This window comes from Chroicocephalus ridibundus, chromosome 1 (genome assembly GCF_963924245.1).
Source record: "Chroicocephalus ridibundus chromosome 1, bChrRid1.1, whole genome shotgun sequence".
In the NCBI taxonomy this organism is placed as follows: domain Eukaryota; kingdom Metazoa; phylum Chordata; class Aves; order Charadriiformes; family Laridae; genus Chroicocephalus; species Chroicocephalus ridibundus.
The window spans coordinates 82,258,751-82,280,341 of record NC_086284.1 but is presented as its reverse complement, the minus strand read 5'-3'; the positions used below and the strand labels follow the sequence as shown (position 1 = coordinate 82,280,341).

The window sequence follows — 21,591 nt, the reverse complement described above, 5'->3', positions numbered from 1 at the left end:
CCCCCATCCCATACAAACATGGTGCCATAATGTCCTCGCACAACAGTTTTTGCTCTAGAGATCTACTCCTGTTTGTGCACCATGCTAATGCACACATAGCCAAAGAGAACTCTGGTTTAGAGTCACCACACTTTTAAAAAGAAAACTTGGATGCTAAAGACTTTCTGAGATGCCAATGTGAACCATTAACTACGAGCAGTAGGAGTAGGTTACATGAACTTCAAATACTCTGAGAATTATACATAGTTATTTTAAAAACCTTTAAAAAAATTATGTGTATTCAGGGCCACAGAGTGCACATCTTAAACGTGCAAATGCTTCATATTCTGCGTCACCTTATAATTACTTAACTCCTACATAGATACAGTACTGCTGAAGAAAACAGTTGCAGGCTGAAAAAACAGCTGAAAGAACAGTCACTCATCTCTATTATACGCTCTCAAGTTCTTGCATCTCTAAATATACTCTAATTGCAGCGGCTGGTTTCAGTCATGGTCTTACCCAGATGCTAGCAGGTCACTGACAGGGTTCCAGGCACAGATGAACACCTCTGATTCATGGCCCCGAAGGACTGTTGCTTTGTTAGGAGGAATTTCAACATCCCCGTCAATTTCCATTGGCTTTGAATGATTATCTGTAAGGAGATATATCAGAATAAATAGTTTGCAAGATGCTGTTAGGTCTGCTTTAAAAAGAGTTGGATACCCATGGCCTAAAGCTTACAGCAATGCATACGCTATAAATAATATTCTGTGTTGTGTCACTGACCATATTACTCTATTTTCTTCCCCATGAGGATTCAAAATTATTATATTTCCTCAAAATGTAGAGCTTTCCAAAATATTTTGTATAAATGGCACGTAGCTTTTCTTCAAAAAATAGTTAGCATTTATTTCAGTACAGGTTTTTTTGAAGCCAGCTTCATTAAAAATGACTTAAGAGATTTATTAAAAGAGCAGGTTGCCACATTTGAGAAAAGTTTTACGCTGTTCTTTTAAAAAAAGTTACATACAGCCCACACATTTTCTTACACAGTGTCCTGTAAGTAATATGCGTGCTACTCACAGATGAAGAATATACTGAGTAAGGGCCTCGTTCTCTGAGCATGGCAGTGAAACAGTGAGAGGTCACCTTCTCAAGGATACCATAATATACCCAAAGGTACCAACTGAGGCATAGATATACTTAACCCACACGCTGTAATTCTGGGGTTCTTCAGACTGCAGTCTAAGTAACTTTGTTTTTGTAAAGCTCTTTTATTTCCTTAAGGAAAAAAAGTGAATTTAAAATGATGAATTTCTTTTAGTGGCAGCAATTCATGCCAATTTGCATCATGAACAATGTTTTCACTCCAGATTTTCATTGCTTCATTATAAATCTTCCTCATTCAGCTCAAACTACACTTCCTGGCAGCAGCACAAGACTATTATCCTCGGCGAGCAAGGCACCAATCAAGGACAGGTAACACGCTGAAACACCAGACAGCAGATGTTACACACAGAAGTGTGGCCCATTTCGCAGAAAGCACATCCAAGAGTGCAGAGCTGGCAGGCTGGGGGAAAGGCAGCCTCGTGTCATCTAATCAATGCCTTGGCCAGCTGATCTGCTCTGATTGATCAAAATCCAAGTTCTCATTCTGGGTTAAGTCTTTTAGTTAGTCATTCTTTGATCACATATGGAGATCCATAGGTTTGCAAGTGGAATAATTATGCTCCTTTATTGCCACATGTTTATGGCATTTAAAATCAGCCATCTGTCCTGATACTCAAGCTCTGCTGAGCTATTGCCTGTCGACTGGCAAAACAGACTATGACGTTGCACAACTGCCATTGGAAGGAAGATCTCCAGATTTCCACCCTTACCCAGGGCTTTCAAATATCCCGTTCTGCTCTGCCTAATTTATGCTGAGTCAAACAAGCAGCACTTCTCATTGCATATTTGGTTAGGAACCCTATTAACTATGTCTGTGCCATATCTATGCCACAGATGGAATGGAATTCACATGTAATTCAATGAGTTGCATAGCACTGAGTATCAAAATTAGAAAACAACTAACAGTAATTTCACAGCTCACATTTCTAATTCAAAATATCTGTATTTTAACTACACATATTACCTATGGACTTGTTGCATAAAACTAAACATATTACAAATGACTATGTGTAAAACCTACACCTATGCTGAGTCCCTTTGTTAAGCATTTTCCTTGATAATTCCCTATGTGTATAACCACTACAATTAATACTGTCAAGATAGACTAGTACTCAAGATTTAGCCTGACACTAGCAGCTGGCAACTTTGGTATGATATTCTGAGCAATCAGGGCAATGAAGAACAAGGTGCTATTAAAACCCACCAGAAGATATGAGTCTAGAACTCGCAATCCTTTATTTCTCATCACAACACAGAATCACCAGGTTTAAAGCACATTTTTATGAGAAAAACACCAGCATGGTAACGGCTATGCATTCATCTGTGTCCTGTACACAGTGTGAGTTGGAAGCTGGGGGTAAATCAAGAAGTAAGATCTTGCAAGTGTTTTAATTTGAAAAATTTAAATGAGATGCTACTCTTACCACATAAGATCCTACTGTTACCTGCCTGGCTCTGACGGCAGAGCTGCTTTTCACTCTCAAATAAAACCAAATGACAGCTTGGAAGCAGCATTGCTCCAAGGTCCCAGAGTCATGAGGTGCTATCAGAACAAGGCCGTCTCATACTTAGAAATATTTTTCGTTTGTACATGGCCAGATGGAGGAACCTAGATACACACTTTGAATGTTATTAACTGCTGTGAAAAAAAACCAAAATAGTCATGCTGTGAAAAAGAAACCTCGACAGGCTGATACCTGCATTAGTACATGGAAGACTGACTGGCCTCTGGGAGCAATGAAATACCTGCAGGATTATTTTCTGTTGTCTTCCAGTAAAGATTTTGACACTACAGCTTTGATGGTTCAGGAGAAAAGGGAGGGAAAGATGAGGAGTCTTTCAGAAATTGTTCACAAATATTCATATTCTACGTGTTTCTTCTGGTTTTCATCAGTAGTCAGGAAGATTCGTACTTAGAGTGTTACTGTTAAGCACAAAACTTGAAATGCCTCATTGAACAAACAGGACAGATCATGCTTCTGTGAAACTGCTTCAGGCTCTTCTCAGATTCAGATAGTTGCTAGCAATATAAACCGGATATGATTATGATTAACAACAAAAAACTGCAGAAACCCCTGAGCACAAGGCGGCACCTCATTAAGAGTGCTGAGCTCCTCACACAGCACAAGCTCTTGTGAGCCCCGGTCCCATCTGAAAGTTTGGCTTTCCTATGGATGCAGCCACAATGTGTGCACGGGGAACGAGGATAAGTAGATAAGTAAGATGCAGTAACCATGAAGAACAGGCTTCTTTTTTTTCAAAGTATCTTCAGAGCAGAAAGCTCTCAGTTAAGATCTCATTTGCACAAAGAACACCTCTGAGGGGTCTCTGAAAGAGAGGACAGTTTGCAACAGACCCTCACAGGTGAAAAACTGTCTGCAGGTCACATAGAGGAGGACACTGCTCAAATGTTAACACAAACCACTGTCTAAAGGCCAGAGGATCTTTGTTTAAGCCCATGCCATATTCTTCTATTTTTTTTTCCTCAAATGTATTAAAAAAGCAAAATAACTGGAGATTAAAAGTCATATTCCCCCCCCAAAGTATTAAGTTTTTAAAATTATATAATTCTAACACACCAGTGAGTAATATTAACTTTATTTCCTCCAAATTAAAAAAAGATATATTTTTAATCTTACCTAACCCTGTCTTTTCTCAGGAAATGTGGTTTTTTACTTAAATCTTTGACAGACCTTTCACTGAAGTTGTTCTTTACAACTGTAATTATAATAAAGGAACTGGGCTCAGCCTTTTTTCCAGAGCTTTATTTTTCTTAAAACCAAGCCAATCCTTGCAAATATAATGAAACAAACGACACTAAAAATATTTGAGTTGGAAAACAATCCAAAGTTTGGCTCCATTTCGACATGCCAATTTTTATTTTTTTTACTAATTTTTAAAGCTGAAAACATTACTCAGGAAGCAGTAATAGAAGGCAGCAATTTTATTTATTTAGTATTTGAATCTGCCCTCAAACTGCTGTTATTGCTAGATGTTTTTGTGTCTCTCCCTTTCTTAAATCAAATCACGCTATCATATTATATTAACGATAACTTATACAAAAATATATCATATTATATTAAATATATTAATGCTTTTTGGGAAGACTTATTGTCTCATGGAGAACTCCATGTCAGAATAAATGCAAACTAGATAATTTCCCAAAGATATCTCTTTTACTCACTCCCCCCACCACGCCTTTTCATGACAGGCTGATACACGGGTGACTTCCAGGTTATGACTAAGGACTAGCACACTAGTCACAACCATCCCTATATACGTCAGTTCTGTGCAATCCAACAAAAGTGAAAATAAAAGTTTGGGAAGTTTCTTACATCCTATTTATCACCAATTTTCTCTACCCAGAAGGTCACCCAACCTTACCCATCCTACGTCCTATTCTCATCTTTTGTCCTATCCATCCTAAACCTTTTGTCCTTACCTAAGCCATTTTATGTCCTATCCTAAACTTTTGTCCCATCCTACCTTAAACCTTTTGTCATAATCTAAGGTCTTGCCAGATCTTTCATCTTAGTCTATCCTAAACTAAACAGACTCTGAACACAGGGATAAGGGAAAAGGTAAGTCTGGATATACAGTTTGCCCTACATAAGCAATGAAAGGAAAGCGTATGACCCTTTGGTTATTTCACTAACTTAACTATATTTTTCTAACTTTACCACAAGATAGGGAAATACAATTGTAAGACTGTTAATCAGCCAGATCTGTTAGTCCTTAGAGAAGGATCTGGGGGTCCTGGTAAGCAGTAAATTATCCATGAGCCAACAATGTGCCCTTGTTGCCAAAAAGGCCAATGGAATCCTGGGCTGCACAGGGAAGAGTGTAGCCAGTAGGTCAAGGGAGGTCATTCTCCCCCTCTACTCTGCACTGGTGAGGCCACAGCTGGAATACTGCATCCAGTTCTGGGCTCCCCAGTTCAAGAGGGACAGGGAACTGCTGGAGCGAGTCCAGCGAAGGGCAACAAAGATGATTGAGAGACTGGAGCATCTCCCTTATGAGGAAAGGCTGAGAGAGCTGGGAATCTTTAGCCTGGAGAAGAGAAGGTTGAGGGGAGACCTTATTATGGCATACAAGTATCTAAAGGGTGGGTTGAAGGAGGATGGTGCCTGACTCTTTTCATTGGTTCCCAGTGACAGGACGAGGGGCAATGGGCACAAGTTGGAACATAGGAAGTTCCGTTCAAATACATGGAAAAACTTCTTTACGGTGAGGGTGACAGAGCACTGGACCAGGCTGCCCAGGGAGGCTGTGGAGTCCCCTTCTCTGGAGATTTTCAAGACTCGCCTGGATGCCGTCCTGAGTGATGTGCTCTAGGCAATCCTGTTTTAGTAGGGGAGTTGGACTAGATGATCTCCAGAGGTCCCTTCCAACTCTGAAGATTCTGTGGTTCTGTGATTCTTTATTTCTAGTGGTTTCAGACAATTACGGAGGCAGATGTCTTGGAGTTTATTTAAGCAGGTCTGTTCAAGGGTGAGAATGCCAGTTTTGCAGGTCTGTGTGCATCGCCCATGTATAATCCTCATCTGCAGTTGTGCTACATCACCTTGCTGATATCCTCCGAATGCCTCAGACAGAAAGTCACAAGGCGAGGGAGTCCCATAGATCAGAGAGTTGGCTGTTCCTGGATTTCTCAGCAGCTTCTCCCCAAAGCCTCTTTCTCCTTAAATTGCAGACCTCACCCCTTCACCCAGGATGACCAAATGGCACAACCGCAGCTGCCAACAACACATGCCAGCTAACCAGCTTCTCCTCAAGGACTTTCTGTTTTCTCATTGCCACTGCTCAGTTAACTGGTCTGTCTGATAGGCTGCTTAGCCACACTAATGCTTTGAAATTTTGCTATCTGGTAGAGTATCTGACTAGTTGACACGTACCCTACCTCTGTGAAATTTTACTGGACAACACAGCGTCATGTTCTTGCGTCCTGCTCCAGACAGAGCTACTGTATGATATTAAGTTATACAGGACTTTTCCTCCTCAACACTCCAAGAAAGGTCTGCAACTGCAATTGCTGTGAGAATTACTATTTTTCAATAATAAAATGGCAGATCTGAGAAACCAAGGCTTAGACTGTGGTCATACATGTGAACTGATCTGCAAGGCTTTCCTTTTATTAATACAATAGTTTGTGTGTTTCTTCAGATCAGAAGGAACCAAGTCTGAGCAGTTCTGTATTAGTGATGAACCAATAATCTGTTTTCTACCATAGGAATTTGGTATTTTTGGTTCTGACACAGGAAGACACTTCCCCAAAATTTTCACAAATCAGCTGAAGGAAAGCGTCAACAAACAAAATGTCAGAATTTGATACATTTAAAAGTGCTTTCACTTCTGTTTGCATCCCTTCATGTATGAAATAAGTTAACTTTCAAAAGAAAGAGTCAGTTGGAAGAAAAAACATATGCGATCTGTAGTCTAAAGACAGATTAATATTTTTAAATTTTCCAGAACTTTTTTACAATTGCCTTTCTCATATGAAAAATGTAATTTAAATCCTTGCAGTTTTATTGGGGGAAACTATCCTGTCTAATTGGAGTTCTCTGAAGAAAAACCTGGTTTGAAAGCATTTTTCTCACTGACCCACAGAGGAATCCATTCAGATCAAAAAGAAGATGGAGACTGATAAAGGTACCTATACCACAGAACAAATAAAATCTGCTACATGACGACAGTCCTGAGCTGCAACTTGTCTAAGCCAAAGAGCTGCTGGGGCTTCCTACAAAACCTGCCACACACGTTCCTCTAGAATTTCCTCAGAAGGCAATCAGGCATTAAGGTCTCATTTCAGAAGTTAGAGAGTGCCCTAATACGGCTTGCACACAGAAACCAGAACCATTAATTATATCTGCCCGACAATGTTAGCACAGTCATCAAGATCCAGTTACACTAGCAGGTATGTCCCCTCCTTGTTCTATGTCTGACTTCAGATGTCTACGATATGAGTGCAATCTCCCGCTGTCACCAATCAACAAAAGTGCATTCAGAGCTCCTGAGAACCAACTGTTCCCACAGTCTAAGGAAACCTCAGGAAGGTAGGACCTTCACTTAGATATCTGCAGTGGACTGTATGACTAAGCATGTGCTATTAAATAAAGGCGAAGAACTCCTTCCTCTGTGCCTTCAAGACAGGTTGGCTGCATCCAAGCTGTCTGCTGGGAATGGTCCTTGGCACATGTGACCCTCTATCCTGTGCTTGGCAATGCTGTTCAAGAATGGATAGCTGGTATAGTCCAAACTGGGCCAAGGACCATGCCAATAAGGCTATGGATGATCCTATGCTTGGCCATGCTGTACAAGAATGGACTGCTGGTATAGGCCAAACTGTGTCAAGGACCATGTCAAGGCTATGGAGGATCATAGGATAGTTAGTACTCAAGGCTATGCTCTGGCCATGTTTCATTTACACAGACAGGCCTTGTAGGTCCCAGCCTCTCAACCTACCTCCCTCTTAGCCTGGCCAAAATGACCAACATGGCTACAGCTTGTCCCAGCTTTTATCAACTATCTAAAAGCACCTATAAAGCTAATAATATTAATGAAGTCTGTGTCTCTTACATTAATGAAGAGCATACAGCTTCACTTCTTGATACTGTCTTCGACTCGCAATTCTGAAGATACCTGAAGTTTTTTGATTCTAAGAGGACACCAGTAAAACACAGTACTGTGATGTGAAACATGATTTTTACTCAGCAGCCTTTGTAGAAATACCTCGCCCTCCTGGAATGATTCCCCTGAGTTCTACTGCATTGCAGGCACCAACTAAGTACAAGAATATTACTGAAACCCAAATTGCCCTGTAGTGGCAAGCAGCTGCAAGGGTCGGCTTACTTATTGCATGTGCCCCATTCTCCTCTCCATTCACAGTGGCTTCTCCGTTCTTTGGTGTGTTCTGCTGGGAAACAGCAGTCGTCGTTGCTCCCGCTGTTGCTGCCGTTGCTGCCGCTGCCGCCGCTGCACTGGCTTGTTGCTGTGCTAGTTTCTCTCTGAATGCTTGCTGCCGGGTCTGTACAACATCAGGCATCACCGCGTCTATCAGAGACAGTGACTCTATTGGCCTGCCGTCAAATACTGTACCATCCTGCAGGGAAAATGAGCAGAAGTGAAACTGCAAGTTTAGGATCTTCATCATTGAGGTCGGCAAAGAGGTAATGATATAAAGAAACAAAACTAGGTTGTGTGAAGATAGATAGTGCACTTTGACTTAACCAACAGTGCCACATTAGTACGTACTGTCTCTCTCTCAGACCCGTGATGGTGGTACTTAAGTTGTGTTCAGTGGATAAGTCATTTATTGGAATTTCATAGAAAATTCCAGCATATGAACTCTTTACAGATGCAAAAAAAATCATGCTGTGGAAAAAAAAAGGTCTGACTGATGACAGAAAGCTTCTCTTTGTTTTTTATTTGGAAAAAAAGAGTTGTGGCTAAAGCCATGACAAAGGCAAACAGACTTTGGTTGAACTGTTTGTCTTCTTGCACTTGCAGAGGCACAGGAATGGAAGCAGCTGATGAATAATGAACCTCAGCCAAAACAAGATGTATGCATAAATTCAGTGGTTTCTTACATGGCATTCATCAGCCCAGCACCACCAGTTGTAGCTGATTGTACAGGACTGCTTTATCATTATTTTTCCTTTATTCTGCCAGTTTTATCCCAAATAGTTATGGCTTTCATTTTGATTTCTGTAAATTAGGCTTCAGGTTTAACAACCAATTGAGTTAAGCTTTAAGGGCTGTTTTTTAAGACTTAATACAGACTCAGATCAACAACTGCTATATCTAATTAGCTTTCCTTCACTTTCACTTTCCTGTTATCTTAAATACAGGAAAAAGGTTTTAGTAGCCTCCATGGAGTGCCATTTTACTGATCTTCTGCAAACTCCCTTTAATTCCTTGAAATAATCAAGACCTAGCAGTGAAAGATTTATGTTTGAGGAATACCAGATAAGACTCGGATACGGATAGATGAAGTAGCTGGGAAACAATATAATTTTCAATAGACAACAATAACTAATAAAGAAAAATAGTCGTTTGTCTGACTAGTATGCTTCTGTTGGACTATTCAATGAATTACCCCTTACAATTACAATATTAAGATAATACATATTTGTTTCCTTACAGTGAACAAAAAGGAGGAAAGAGTCATTAGAGAAGAAAAATATAAGTGCTCTTTCTCCTAAACATTTTTTATGTAAATGACTCTACTGACATTTATTTGAATGCTGGCTCATGTTCTTGCTACACAATGAAAAAAATGTTTGCCAATAGGTTTTGGCATCTTACATTTTTAACTTTAAAACTGCTCACTGGACTATTTCCATGACTGTCCTTTCACAGATCACAAATAATACTTTAATTTTATACACATTAGTTTATAGACTCACCGATTACTTGCTGCTCTTAAGTAATAAGCACACACACAGAAGCATGTACATAGCCATTACTGGTGTTCAGCCATCACAAAGTATGGTCTTTGCTTTGCTGTAATGTATGTATTTGAACAGAATCAAACGATGATGAGAGCAACACAAATCTTAATGGTGACAACATACATATTTTTGAATTATTCTCTCAACTGAGACCAATTCTGAAGCTGGATGCACAGAAGCAGACCCCTACAGCTGTCATACAACCTGAACTGATAGGTGCTGTTCATGGCTGGAAGTTTCTAACTGTGTAGATCCAATTTCAGGCACAGAGCAAAATGTTAAGTAGCAGCAAATTGGGACAGATTCCTAACACTGGTTTGTTATTACAACTGCATCAAAGTGCAGCTTGGCATGAATGTCAATTGCCATTGCCCCAATTAAAAAATAACACATATACAACTCTTAAACACAGTATCAAGTCATAAAAAGAAAACCACACAGAACGCTAGTGATAAAACCAAATGAGTTTCCAAACTACACATTGCAAACAACACAACCTTTTATCTATTTTATATTCCTTTGTTCTCACCCATGCTGTTCACATGCTACATTCAGCTACAGAGGAAAAAGCAGTAGCTTTTTATGCGTTAATATTTATTACAGATCTCCGTCAATTACAAATATCTATGGTAAATATTTCGTGATGCAGTACTCGCTTATCTGTCATGCTTCACTCCCTCTTGAAGCATCATGCCTTTAAGGCTGGCAGGGCAAAAATGCTAGCTTTTCCCACATCCCCTCTTTGTTTTCCCTGGCAGTTCAAGGAGAACAGAGACACTTTTGTGGCTGCTCATACAATCCCCACAGACAACCCGTGCCCCTGCCAGGGTCAGAATTTACACGCAACCGTTTCGCCCTGTACAGGAGAGGATGATGCCTGGCCTCAGATCATCTAAGCCAAAGTCACTGAAATCAAAGAGAATCTCTCCAGTGACCTCCATGGATTTTTGATCAGGCTTCTCAAGGCTTGCAAGCAGTGCTGCCTGCTAGCAGGTGTCACGGAGTGAAGTTTTAACCTACACTGCAGACTCTTCCTGCCAAATTCTGCTGTGACCTTGAAAACACAAGACCGTAAACACAGACACATTTCCTTGTCTGCTGCAAGAATCTGTGCACCCCAGATTTGTTGACGGGGGTAGTGGAAACACCATAAAATCTGTTTAAGCACAAAGAAGGCCTCAATGCCACAACTAAAAACTGAAATACGTTTTTACCTCAGAGCTTTTCAGGTCTGTGCCGGGGGTGAGGCAAAGTATGAGAAACCAAAAATAAACCAGATCAAGAGAAACTTGATGGCCTGCATCTCTGTTCGGGATGTTGGGATGCAAGCCCCGGCGTGGCAGTCAGCAGTGGCAGGGGTGGTGGCAGGGGTACTTACTTCATTGATGCTGATCTCAGCCTCCACATACTGGAGCCCCTTCTGGAGGATGGAGATGAGTGCGGCAGGTGGCACTAGTGTTCCGTTGATGTTGGACTGGCTGATGTGGCTCTCGATACCGAAGGTGAAGGCCGAGTGGGAGAAACCTGAGAGCAGGAAAAGGAAGCCATGACATGAAATCTAAATGCACCAGCCAGATACACCTTCACGGTCTAAAAATAATCCTGCTCCGAGATCTGAGAGACGCTGCCGCGTAAGCAGAAGGACGGGGGCTGGCTGCACCGAGCCAGGGAGGTTAACCAGAGCCATCCTCACCACCCTGCCATCGCCCGTCCCCAGCCCTGCACGTATAGGGGAAGCCGTATAGAAATGGAAATGCGCACAGAGAAAAATAGTAACTAGAGAACCGTACTAACTGAAAACAAAACCAAACACATAAAGAAATCGGAATTGCCACAAGGGCAAGTCCAGCTAGAAAAAAAATGCCTCAAATCTTCATTTCCCTTGCTGTATTTTAGAGTGGGTGTTTTCCAAAGACAAATACTTAAATCCCTATCAGGGCACAAGTTGTATAAAATCAAGCCATAGATGCAGCTGACACAGGGGAGCCATTCCCTCATACCAGGGAGGAGATTTAAAATCCTCTGCTCATTTATTGCTGAGTACAGTATGACGTGCAGAGCATTGCCATTAAAACGTGAAACAACAGAAAGGCTGCTCCCATAAACCTATTTTCTGAAAGTGAACAGTAATAGCAAAAGTAATTAAATGGGATCTGCCAAACAGCAGATGACAAGCCAGTGTGGCAGCCTGTCCTTTAACCAGAAGTCTTGCTCTGACCTGTCGCATTTTTGTCATTGTCCTAGAAATAAGGGGTAATGAAGGTGATGGCACTGAAAATCAAAGAATTTTGCTGGACACATTTTAAGGAAGGAGCTGTGCTTTAAATGCTAGCTGAAGCTGCTGAAAACTGTTGCTGGGTATGAATGTGAGCGCTGCAGAGAGACTGTACGTAGGGACAGATGTGGGAGGGGGAAGGGGGAACAGGATGTAGATATAACTGTAGGAACCCATTTATCACCACACTGTCTCCAGAGCATTAATCTAACATTAAAAGCCTTGGGGAAACCACCCATGCACCGTCTCAAACAGGAAGAGCCCTTGCAGTCTCCACCGACTAGACAAGAAAGAAGAAAAAAAAAAAACAGAAGAAAAAGAAAGCAGCTCTCAAATGAAAATGCTTCCGTTAAATATAGCGGTGCCTCTTCCCCTTGTCAACAGTAGTTTCATTTATAGTTTTGTCCGTTAAGGGATTTCCCCCATATCACTGCAATGTCCAATTGTGTGTGGGCTGGAGGATGGGATTTTGGGCTCGCTCCACAATAATGCTTTCTCTCTTTCACTCAAATTGTTTTCAAGATCCTTTTTGCAGCTAGCTCAATTATGAACGTAGATAGATAGCAAAAACAAGCCGAGAAACAGAATGCCTCCCACATTTGAAACCAAGGTATGTATTTCTCTGTGATTCTCCCTCCCTACACGTTTTATTTTGCCTTGTTTTTCTCCTCTTCCTGGTGACAGCCTCTATTCTCTCCTTTCCCGATCCTACCTTCCCTTCATGGCACTCCCCCCATTTTGGGGGATGCTTGGGATGCTTTGGATACTTTTTAGGAAGTGGCAGGTCCACCTATGAGCAGAATTACGTAGCATTAGAAGGCATAAAAACAAAGCCCAGCAAAAACCACCTGAAAAACTGTAGTATCATCTATCTAATCACTGGTCCAATTCTTATCCTGTATTGCTCTTTATGTCCTGGTCTAGTTTATAAGCTGCTGGACCTCCTGCTGCATCCAAAATAGACTGTTAAGATCTGCAGGGCAGTGCTTTTCCCTTTTTATTAGTTTTGTAGGACACCTAAGCACATTACTGGGCGCCACAATGAGGAAGAAATCAGGCACTGAGCATACACAGCCTGTGCCTGAGAGAGATCTAGGGCTGCATCACTGAACACTGAAATCTCTATATATGTATAAATACGTCATGCAACTAACCAGAATTAGAGAGTCAGATACCACTTAATTTGTATGTATTTAAATTCATCATCAACAACAACAATAAAAACACCTTCTTGAAAAGGAATGGATGGATGGATGGATGGATGGATGGATGGATGGAAAGAAAAGGATGAAAATGCATGATGGATAGACCAGCAAATCTACTTAAGAATGGAGAAGAATGAGATAGTTATGCTGTTGTCCAGAAGCACTGAAGTTGACTGCTAAAAAAGCCAGCAGCTGGTTTGTGAGTCCAGCTAGTTTGTCTTTGTCCAGTACTGAGTTGCCACATCCCCAAAGAGCAACACACCCCACCTGGCTGCGCATGAGAAGGAACTTCTCAGCACAAAACCCAGTTGTGTTATTCCAATGAATCTTGTTATTTTACTGTTTCTCTCGATGCTAAGAAACTATTACCAAAGCACCTGTTAGATGAGGAATCAAAACTCCTGGCTACTCTGTCACTGAAGAGCAATGTCACTCACACGTCTCCAGCAGCTGTGACAAACTTTCCTACAATCTTATCCGATAAGATCCAAATACTGAAAATCAATGGAGCAAAACTGCATAAGCGTGTGCTGCTAGACACTGTGTTCCTCACCCCTCTTAGAAAAATCCTCCCACACAATTGTAATTAAAAGAAAAACAAACACAACAGAAACAACTCAACCAGACCACCGACCGATAGCTAATTACCTCCTGATTTCTTGTACTACCGTAGCATTTATGTAAGGCTCATATGAACGTAGACCGGTTTTAAAAGTAACACACACAGTTAACAAAATCCTGAATGAAGCTGTACCCACATCAGGTCTCTGATAACACTGAAAAATCACTTGAGCTTTGCTTTTATAGTTACCAGATGTCATCAGTTCTCTTTGGGGCTCTGCGTGTGAGTACATTGAATTATATAGCAATGTTGCAGCTCTACAGTTCAGTCTTACAAAAAGGTGATTTCTGTTAAACAAAGGCAAATTTTTTTAAATGCTAGCTTGTGTTACAAATGTTAACTTGGCCCTCCTTCTGCAGTTCATGAAACTGCACCAGGGAACGCAAAGCCAAGACACGAGCGCCCCGTCCCCTCCTCCAGTGACTTGGTGGAGGCTGCCAAGGCAGCTGGGGAGCGAGAGCAGAGACAGAAGGTGCTCTGCAAGTGAGGAGCTGAAGAAAGGATGTGGTAGGGATGACATGAAATTACAGTAGACCCAAACTCAAAATGCTGTAGTAGCAGAGAAATGAATGAAAGTTGCAAATCTGTGTCCATATGCATTATTTTTCATAAATTCTGTCATTTTGGTAACTGTGCTAATCACTCTATAAAACAATAGCTTCCATTCAAATAGCACCAATAAATGAAATCTTAATGCAATAAACCCTTCGAGGACACATGCAATGAGACTATGAGCTTTTAAGGTTAAAGACATGAACACAAAGGGCAGGAGGGGAGAGACCACAGCCACGCACTGAACCGGTTTCATACCAGTGAACCGGATAGTCAGTCACTTGTGCCGTAACGTGACCAGTGCCCTAAGTGGCGCCTTTTGGCAGGCTTGAGAGAATGGCTTTCAGGTTTTTTCTACCTCAAAAAAGATGGGAAAACATAAACCGTCAAACTATGTACAATCTATAAATACATTGTCATACATGAAAAAAAAAGCATCCAAATGAACAGTGCAGAACTTGGTATGATCACCTTAAAGAGAGGTGACCTATCCACTGTGAAATAGTTGGTCTTGAAAGATTTTACAGAGTATAAAAGCACGGAGTATGTAACAAATGCAGAAAAAAATGACTTAAATGACACCCCCCCCCAAAAAAAAAAGATTGTTATACAAGTGTTTTTGACTTGAAAATGGAGTGAAATTCCTCATCGAGAGATTCCTGCACTTTTTTGTATTGACAGTGATAACACGTCCCGGTTCTGTGCTGTAACTTTTCCCACACCGAGGTGTCTGTATATACTCTCAGTGGTACATACACAGCCATTTGGGAATTCTTGCCCTAGGCAGTGCCAAAAAATGCATATGTAGGGCTGTGTTTTGCAAAATTTCACTGATAGATTTTGCTGTAACTGCAAAAATGGAGATGATCGAGATTTCTTTTCCCTTGGCTGCTCCTTTTTCAGTTAAAAATGGCCTCCCCATAAAAAAAGATGTGTCATCGATCTTAAAATGACTAAGTTTGATTTAACGCACTTAGTGCTGCTCTTTGTGTGCTTGTTTGATCCGCAGGCTACGTAGTTTCAATTGTTTTTAATACGCCTTTCAAACGTAGGCGTAGGAAAGGGCACCGGGCAGCCACACAGCCCGGGGAATGCCTTATGCTCTCCAGAGATGTGTCTCACCTCTTCTTGGAGTGAAGGATTCTTCCTTTTAGGCACACAACCGGGGTGCTGCCGAGTATTCCCCGTGCTAGCTCATCTGGCAATCACAGCTCCAGCTAACTGACATTCACTAAGTGCTCCTTTCATTTTCTGATCCCTTTAGCACCGTAAAAAGCAGTCTTGTTTAAACTGCACTCTTAAATTGTAACAGCTACAGCACCTACTGCTGCGTTTGTACAGGTGGAGGGAATGACAAAGAGGGGTCTGTGGAACCAAGGACTTTTGAAGCATTTCAGTCTTCGCAGGAGTTACCTCAGGGATGCCCTGATTAGCAACAGTTAAGTGATCTATTGAACACTGCCAATTTTCTGTTTGTGAACTAACTGGGCTTAGCTTTCTCTGGTAAATTTAACTAGCATACTGTTCAAATAGTTTTTAAAAAACCAGATGTCTCAAAGTTATTTGCAAATTATTCAGTTTAATTATTCATACTACGTGATTCTTCACTGAAACATTTGTTACTGTAGAATGAAACAGAGAATAAAGAATTATGAACATCGAATTGCCTTTCACACGCATCTCTGGCATCTTGATGATGAAGAGCCTCTATCTCAATGCTGAGTACAAGTAACAACCCATTCCTACAAATCTTTGTATAACTAATGCTCAGTGTGGCCCTCTGTCCTGGAAAATAGTGAGATGGAGGTCTGTGTCATTTCCTTTAATAAATTTTCCTATTTCTTTAACTCAAGCAGTCAAGATTGAGGTTTCCAAATCCAGGGATCTTAGGTTTGATTTCTGGAAATCACTAAATTAGTGGTGTTATTACTTCAGTAGAGAGAAAAAAAATAAAAATAACGAGGAGTCATAAACAATGTGACAACCCCTTCTTTTTTTCTGTAACAATTTAACCACTCCAGGTGGAAATAATCAACATTTCTTATTTCATTGATTTCTCCGACATTGTATTGTCTTTCTTTTTGGAAATGCACAATACCAGCTCTTCCAATCCTCATCTCTGAAGTAACATGCTGTTCTCTTTGAAAGTATTTGGCAGGTACAGGATACAAAAATGAGCAAGGTTTTAGAAATGATTAAAACTTCTGGCTCAGTAGAACCAACCTGCAACTGCTCTAATGGGATCCACTGGCAATCTCAAGTTTTCTGGCTGCATGAGTGCCTGTTTTCTTAAGGTAGTCTTGTACCTGGCACTACTGCTGAGACTTTGACCGATGTAAAATTCGCGCAAGAATGGAAGGCACGTAAGAGCTGACTACAGCTGTACAGGCTGCAGGGAAAAAAAGACGGTTGTGAGGGGGTAAAGGAAAGCCATCTTTATGACCATAAATGAGTATATGGGCAAAAATCCTGAGAGATTTAGACACACCAAGTAGAAACATTCCACGATGTAATGAGTCAAAGAAACTCACGCGCAGGAGGAAAAGATGTCCCCACACAGTCCCATCGGCAACTTTACCGAGTTACCAAATGCAAGTAACTCCAAAGCTGCCCACACAGCTGCTTGCCAAAGAAACCAGATGCAACCAGTGGAAAAACATCCTCCCAAGTTTGATGTCTCGGTCTTGGGAGTGCCATCTAAGCAGGAAAGCAAGAAGGGAAGAGTGGTGCAATGTGGTGATCTGAAATAAATTAGAGCCCCATCACTGCAGTTTAAAGAAATTCCAGTAAAGAACAGTGAATTATGACCATTAACAAAATCATTTCCTCCAAATACTAATGATGTACAAACAGCACATTTAACACTAAGTTAAGATTTCTGAAGGTCTAGATTAACCAGCGTAGAGAAGCAAGGGACATATATCACTAATTTGAATGCAATTTCTGTCTGCAAAACCAGAAGTAAACACTGTAACTTAGACCACCTGTATCTTCTTAATCCTGGGCCTAACATGCTAATCTAGTTCCTGAGGTAAATGACATAATTTCTTGCCCATTGCCCAAGAGAATACAATGATGTTCTTCACTGTACTTGACCGCAGCTGCCATTTTACAGTCTAGTATTTCCCCTTGTATATGATGCACCGAGTGAGAATTGAAAATGTAACATGGATCCCTATCCTTGCTTCTCCTTACATTTCTGTCTAAATGTAATTATGTATCCACAAAAATATGGACATAAAACCCTAGCGTACGTATGCAGAGGTTTCACAAAGAGGACACCGGTTTCTCCGAAATACGTTCAGTTGCAGTTAAGAAGAATCTAGTGCCTCAAGACACTGATAAGATTCTACAAACAGTTAAAAAAATAGGTGGGCAAAAATCCTACACCACATCTTGTTTATTATTCACAGCAGACTGAGATTCTTCTTCTAGCTGAGCTTTTTCTTTCTCAGTAATACATCCTAGAGTGCCTCTCTGGTTTTGGCAGTGTCTGCTTATTTTTGAAGACTTACCTTCGCAATTACATAAAGGGCTTAACAAGGACACACATTAGCAATTTAAAATAGAGAACTGCAGTTGAAATATATTTTTAGAAAAATCAGCTGAACAACAGGGCTTGTACATTTGTTTCAAGATTAGGATTGCTGAACGATTAAAATTATTTCCAGAACCCTGGGAAATGTGTCCTGTGTTACAAGCTCTTTCACAGTCCCTCAGAAATATAAAGGATCCCTAGCTGTAGCTTGTGTCAGTTGACAAAATTACAGTGTGCCTGGTTACCTGAAGTTTTGTAGAAGCGATTATTCACTAATATTAAACGTTACACCCTTTTTCTTGGATATCTGACCTGTTCACCCTCTGCCAAGAATTCAGAGTAAATGTCTGCTACCCCAAATTATTTTATTATGTGCCAAAGAATTTTTTGGCAGGCTTTTTTTCTTTTTCATGCAGGAAAATATGTTGGAAAAGATTAATACAACTTGGAAATGATCTTTTGATGAGCAGTACTTGGCACTCACTGTTTAAGCCTTTTTGAGGGCTGCAAATTAACAAAAAGAGAAATATGATACAGACAGAAAACAGAACACGAGCAATGGAAAGAGGAACTTAACAAAAAATCTTTTGAAAACCAGGTCTGAAATAATCCCCTTTTTCACTCACTCTGTGTAAATTAGACTGACAATTGCGAATAAACGTCAACACCGATCTAGCAATTTAACGCAAATACGGGCAAGATTTGAAATAATTTACAAAGGCCACAAGAAAAAAAATATCTTTTTCTTCTAAATTAATGGGATGCTGTTCTCTTTTAGTCCTGTCTGTGGAACTAAACATCCAAAGAGATGCGGCTCGTTTTAAGGATCACATTTATAGGAGAGACTTTCACAGTCATACATACTTTGCGTTTTTTTCCCGTAAGCTATATTCTTCTATCAGTTCTAACACACACCTATAAGCGGTGGCAAATAGGACACCACAGCTGATACTCTGTGAGCATTCAGGAACTTCAACACCAGGATGGTGTCTGCCGATGGTGACTACAAATGGAGTCCTAATACAGCTAGGCCGGTTAGGTGTGAAGAGGGGCGATTTGTAACTGCCACAGCTGTGCAAGGCAGAAAGTCCCCAGCGTGCAGGTTATTAGCAAAACTTGCAAAGCTGCAAGATACAGCTTTTTTCACTGGCCTGGAGAATCATAAGGAAAAGCAGTAAATTGACAAATGTGTAGCACTTCACTGGCTTTACTAGCAAAGCCATCTTGACCTACAGCTATCTGCCTTCCACTCAACGCCCTATTTTCTTAATACCCCTATAATACTGCATTTACACAAGCTTTAAAAAACAGGACATGAAGTGATCAGAACCAAAATCCGTGCCATGGAATACATTTGCAAAGGTGTAATTGTTTATGTTTGTGTAGCTTAAAAATCACTGTGTTTGCTCAGTCTGAGATCCAACACTGTACGGCAACTTTCAGGCCAAAGAAAAATTAGAATAGCCAAGTTCAGAAAACTGTGAAGAGACCCAGAAGGAAATACCAAGTAAGGAGGGTTTTGTAAATGGCAAAAGAACAAGTTACTCAATCTATTTTTTTTTCTTTCGCAGGAACTTAGAAAATTCTGCACCAAGTATTGCTTTTCTTACATGGCATTTATATTGCTGTTGTTACGCAACAGGGGTAAAACACACAGAAAAAGAAGTTTTCAAAAGGACTTCTTGAACTGCACCACAAAATATTCAAAACTATTGTTTATACATATGTATATAAAGAAGATATCTGGTCACAAAACTCTAAGTTTGTGAATATAAACACATATAAAAGTGTCCCTCATACAGCTTATTACATTCTTTTGCAAATATAACCAGAACAAAGTATGACAAAACCAGTAGCTCCTGTAGCTGTAAAGATATTTTTTCTCTCCATTGTAGAATTTGGATTTTTGGAAGACAACCATCAAATACTGCTAGTAGGTATTCACTGCTCTAAAAAAAAAAAAAAAAAAAAAAAAGTGCACAGTGTGGTTTTGACTCACACATTGTTTCACACAATACAGAGGTGCTGTCGGCTTAGAAACCAATTTGCTTATCTTTAAAGGAAGCTGGGAAAAGTATTTACCTTTAACCTATCAGCTTCATTCTTCCCAAGATCTACAGCTTTGATAAGTTTAAAAAAAATGGTTTTGGAACTGCAGCCCGATAAAGCTTGTTGTCTTCTAATACTAACCCTGATTTTCCTAAAATGTACATAGTATTTGCAAAGAGACTAAATGATTACTAGCAGAGAGAGAAACTGTGGACAATAATACAGTTCTTATTTGACAAATGGATTTGTCTTTTCAGCAGTCATCCATCTTTCAACTATGAAGTATAATTTCAAATAAAGAGTCAGTTTCACTGCTTCTGGAACTATTCAGCCACTTCCTCCCTACTTTAAAAGAAATACAGAAAGTAGGGAGAGATTAAAAAAAAAAAAAGAGCAGTAGCTTATTAAAACCTCTCATAAACCCTTTCGATAGTACACTCTATTTTTACTACATACGTATTATGTTTGGGGGAGTTATATATATATTATGTTTCGTTATATGCAATAGATATAGTTACAGATGGTTTCTCATTAGATAGGAATGTTCATTCTGGGATGACTTTTAGGAAACACTTTTCTTTAAACAAAATCCATTTTTGTCAAATTTCTCAAGCACTCTTATCCAGGAATCACTAACACACTATATTCCACTCCTGAAACAACACTGTGGCTTTTATTTATCTCAAATAACTCATGAAAAGTCACAAATGTTGGTTCTATATCCAACTTCCATTATATCTGAGATTTGGATCATAAGCTTAAGCCATTTTATTTCAATTGAGTAGGCTGCCCCTAAAGAGGATAACACATCATATAAACAGGGCTGTATGCTCACAAATCAGATCTGTGCTAAACCATGAGAATTAAAAGTGGAGTTTGTCTTGCTCCAAAGCCTCGCCACTCTACAGCTGAAAAGGTGAAAGAAACCCTGCCTTTAGTCTTAACACCAGTTCCTGAATACTATAGTTAGCATCTTGTTCATACTGCATTTAGATATATATATTCACCTATACATATTAACCTATAAAATCACAAATAGTACTTTGAAATACTAGGAAAAAAAAGCTAAATAGCATCTCAGCACACCTGTAATAGTCTTTCCTCAGAGGATTTGAATACATTTTAGGACCAAAACCGTTCACCATATGCTGTGAGGTACTGTACATAGTATTAACCTCACTCTCAAACAGGAATATTGAGGCACAAAAATGTTAAAGCCAAGTTTAAACACCCAGTTTTTACACATTTCCTTAAAAAGTGTATCGTTTTATTTACTCAGAAATACCTGTTCAGCATCCAGTTACACTAGCACAAAAGTACCTGTGCAAATAGTTGCTAAGCAAGTACAAAAGCATCTTTATATCAGTGCAGCTGAGTTTTGTCTATGAACTACAGTCACTCTACACCGCAGGCAGACTACATGCGGCCCAAGAGCCAGTGATAACACGTCTGTAGACACAAAGAATGCAGCCATAGATTGTTACTGAAACAACACTAAAATGTGTGTTTTATCTTTGCCTGGCAGGATGTCATTTCAAGGATGTATTTTTCCCTCAGCTAACAAAAGGTCTCCATCCTTACTATTAGAGCACAGCTATGTACACAGCTTCAAGAGCATTCCAGTGACTATCATGTTCAACAGCACCTTTATGTATAGGTTCTTTAAAAGATCTTTGGGGCTCCTCAGTTTTCAGCGGGAGGCTGGACTAGTGTAACGTAAGCCAGCAATGTGCCCTTGCAGCAAGGAA

At 40.2% G+C, this 21,591-nt stretch overlaps 1 protein-coding gene across 5 annotated transcripts in view; it reads right to left on the bottom strand.

The window, feature by feature from the left end:
- Window positions 1-21,591, bottom strand: part of TBL1X (transducin beta like 1 X-linked) — a 203,623-nt gene that overhangs the window by 29,277 nt on the left and 152,755 nt on the right. For all 5 annotated transcript variants that reach the window (XM_063341306.1, XM_063341312.1, XM_063341320.1 and 2 more), the window contains 3 exons: window positions 10,981-11,126; window positions 8,002-8,251; window positions 502-634 (listed from right to left, as the gene is read on the bottom strand). In XM_063341306.1, coding sequence (XP_063197376.1) covers window positions 502-634; window positions 8,002-8,251; window positions 10,981-11,126 — 529 coding nt within the window. The remainder of the gene's footprint in view (window positions 1-501; window positions 635-8,001; window positions 8,252-10,980; window positions 11,127-21,591) is intronic.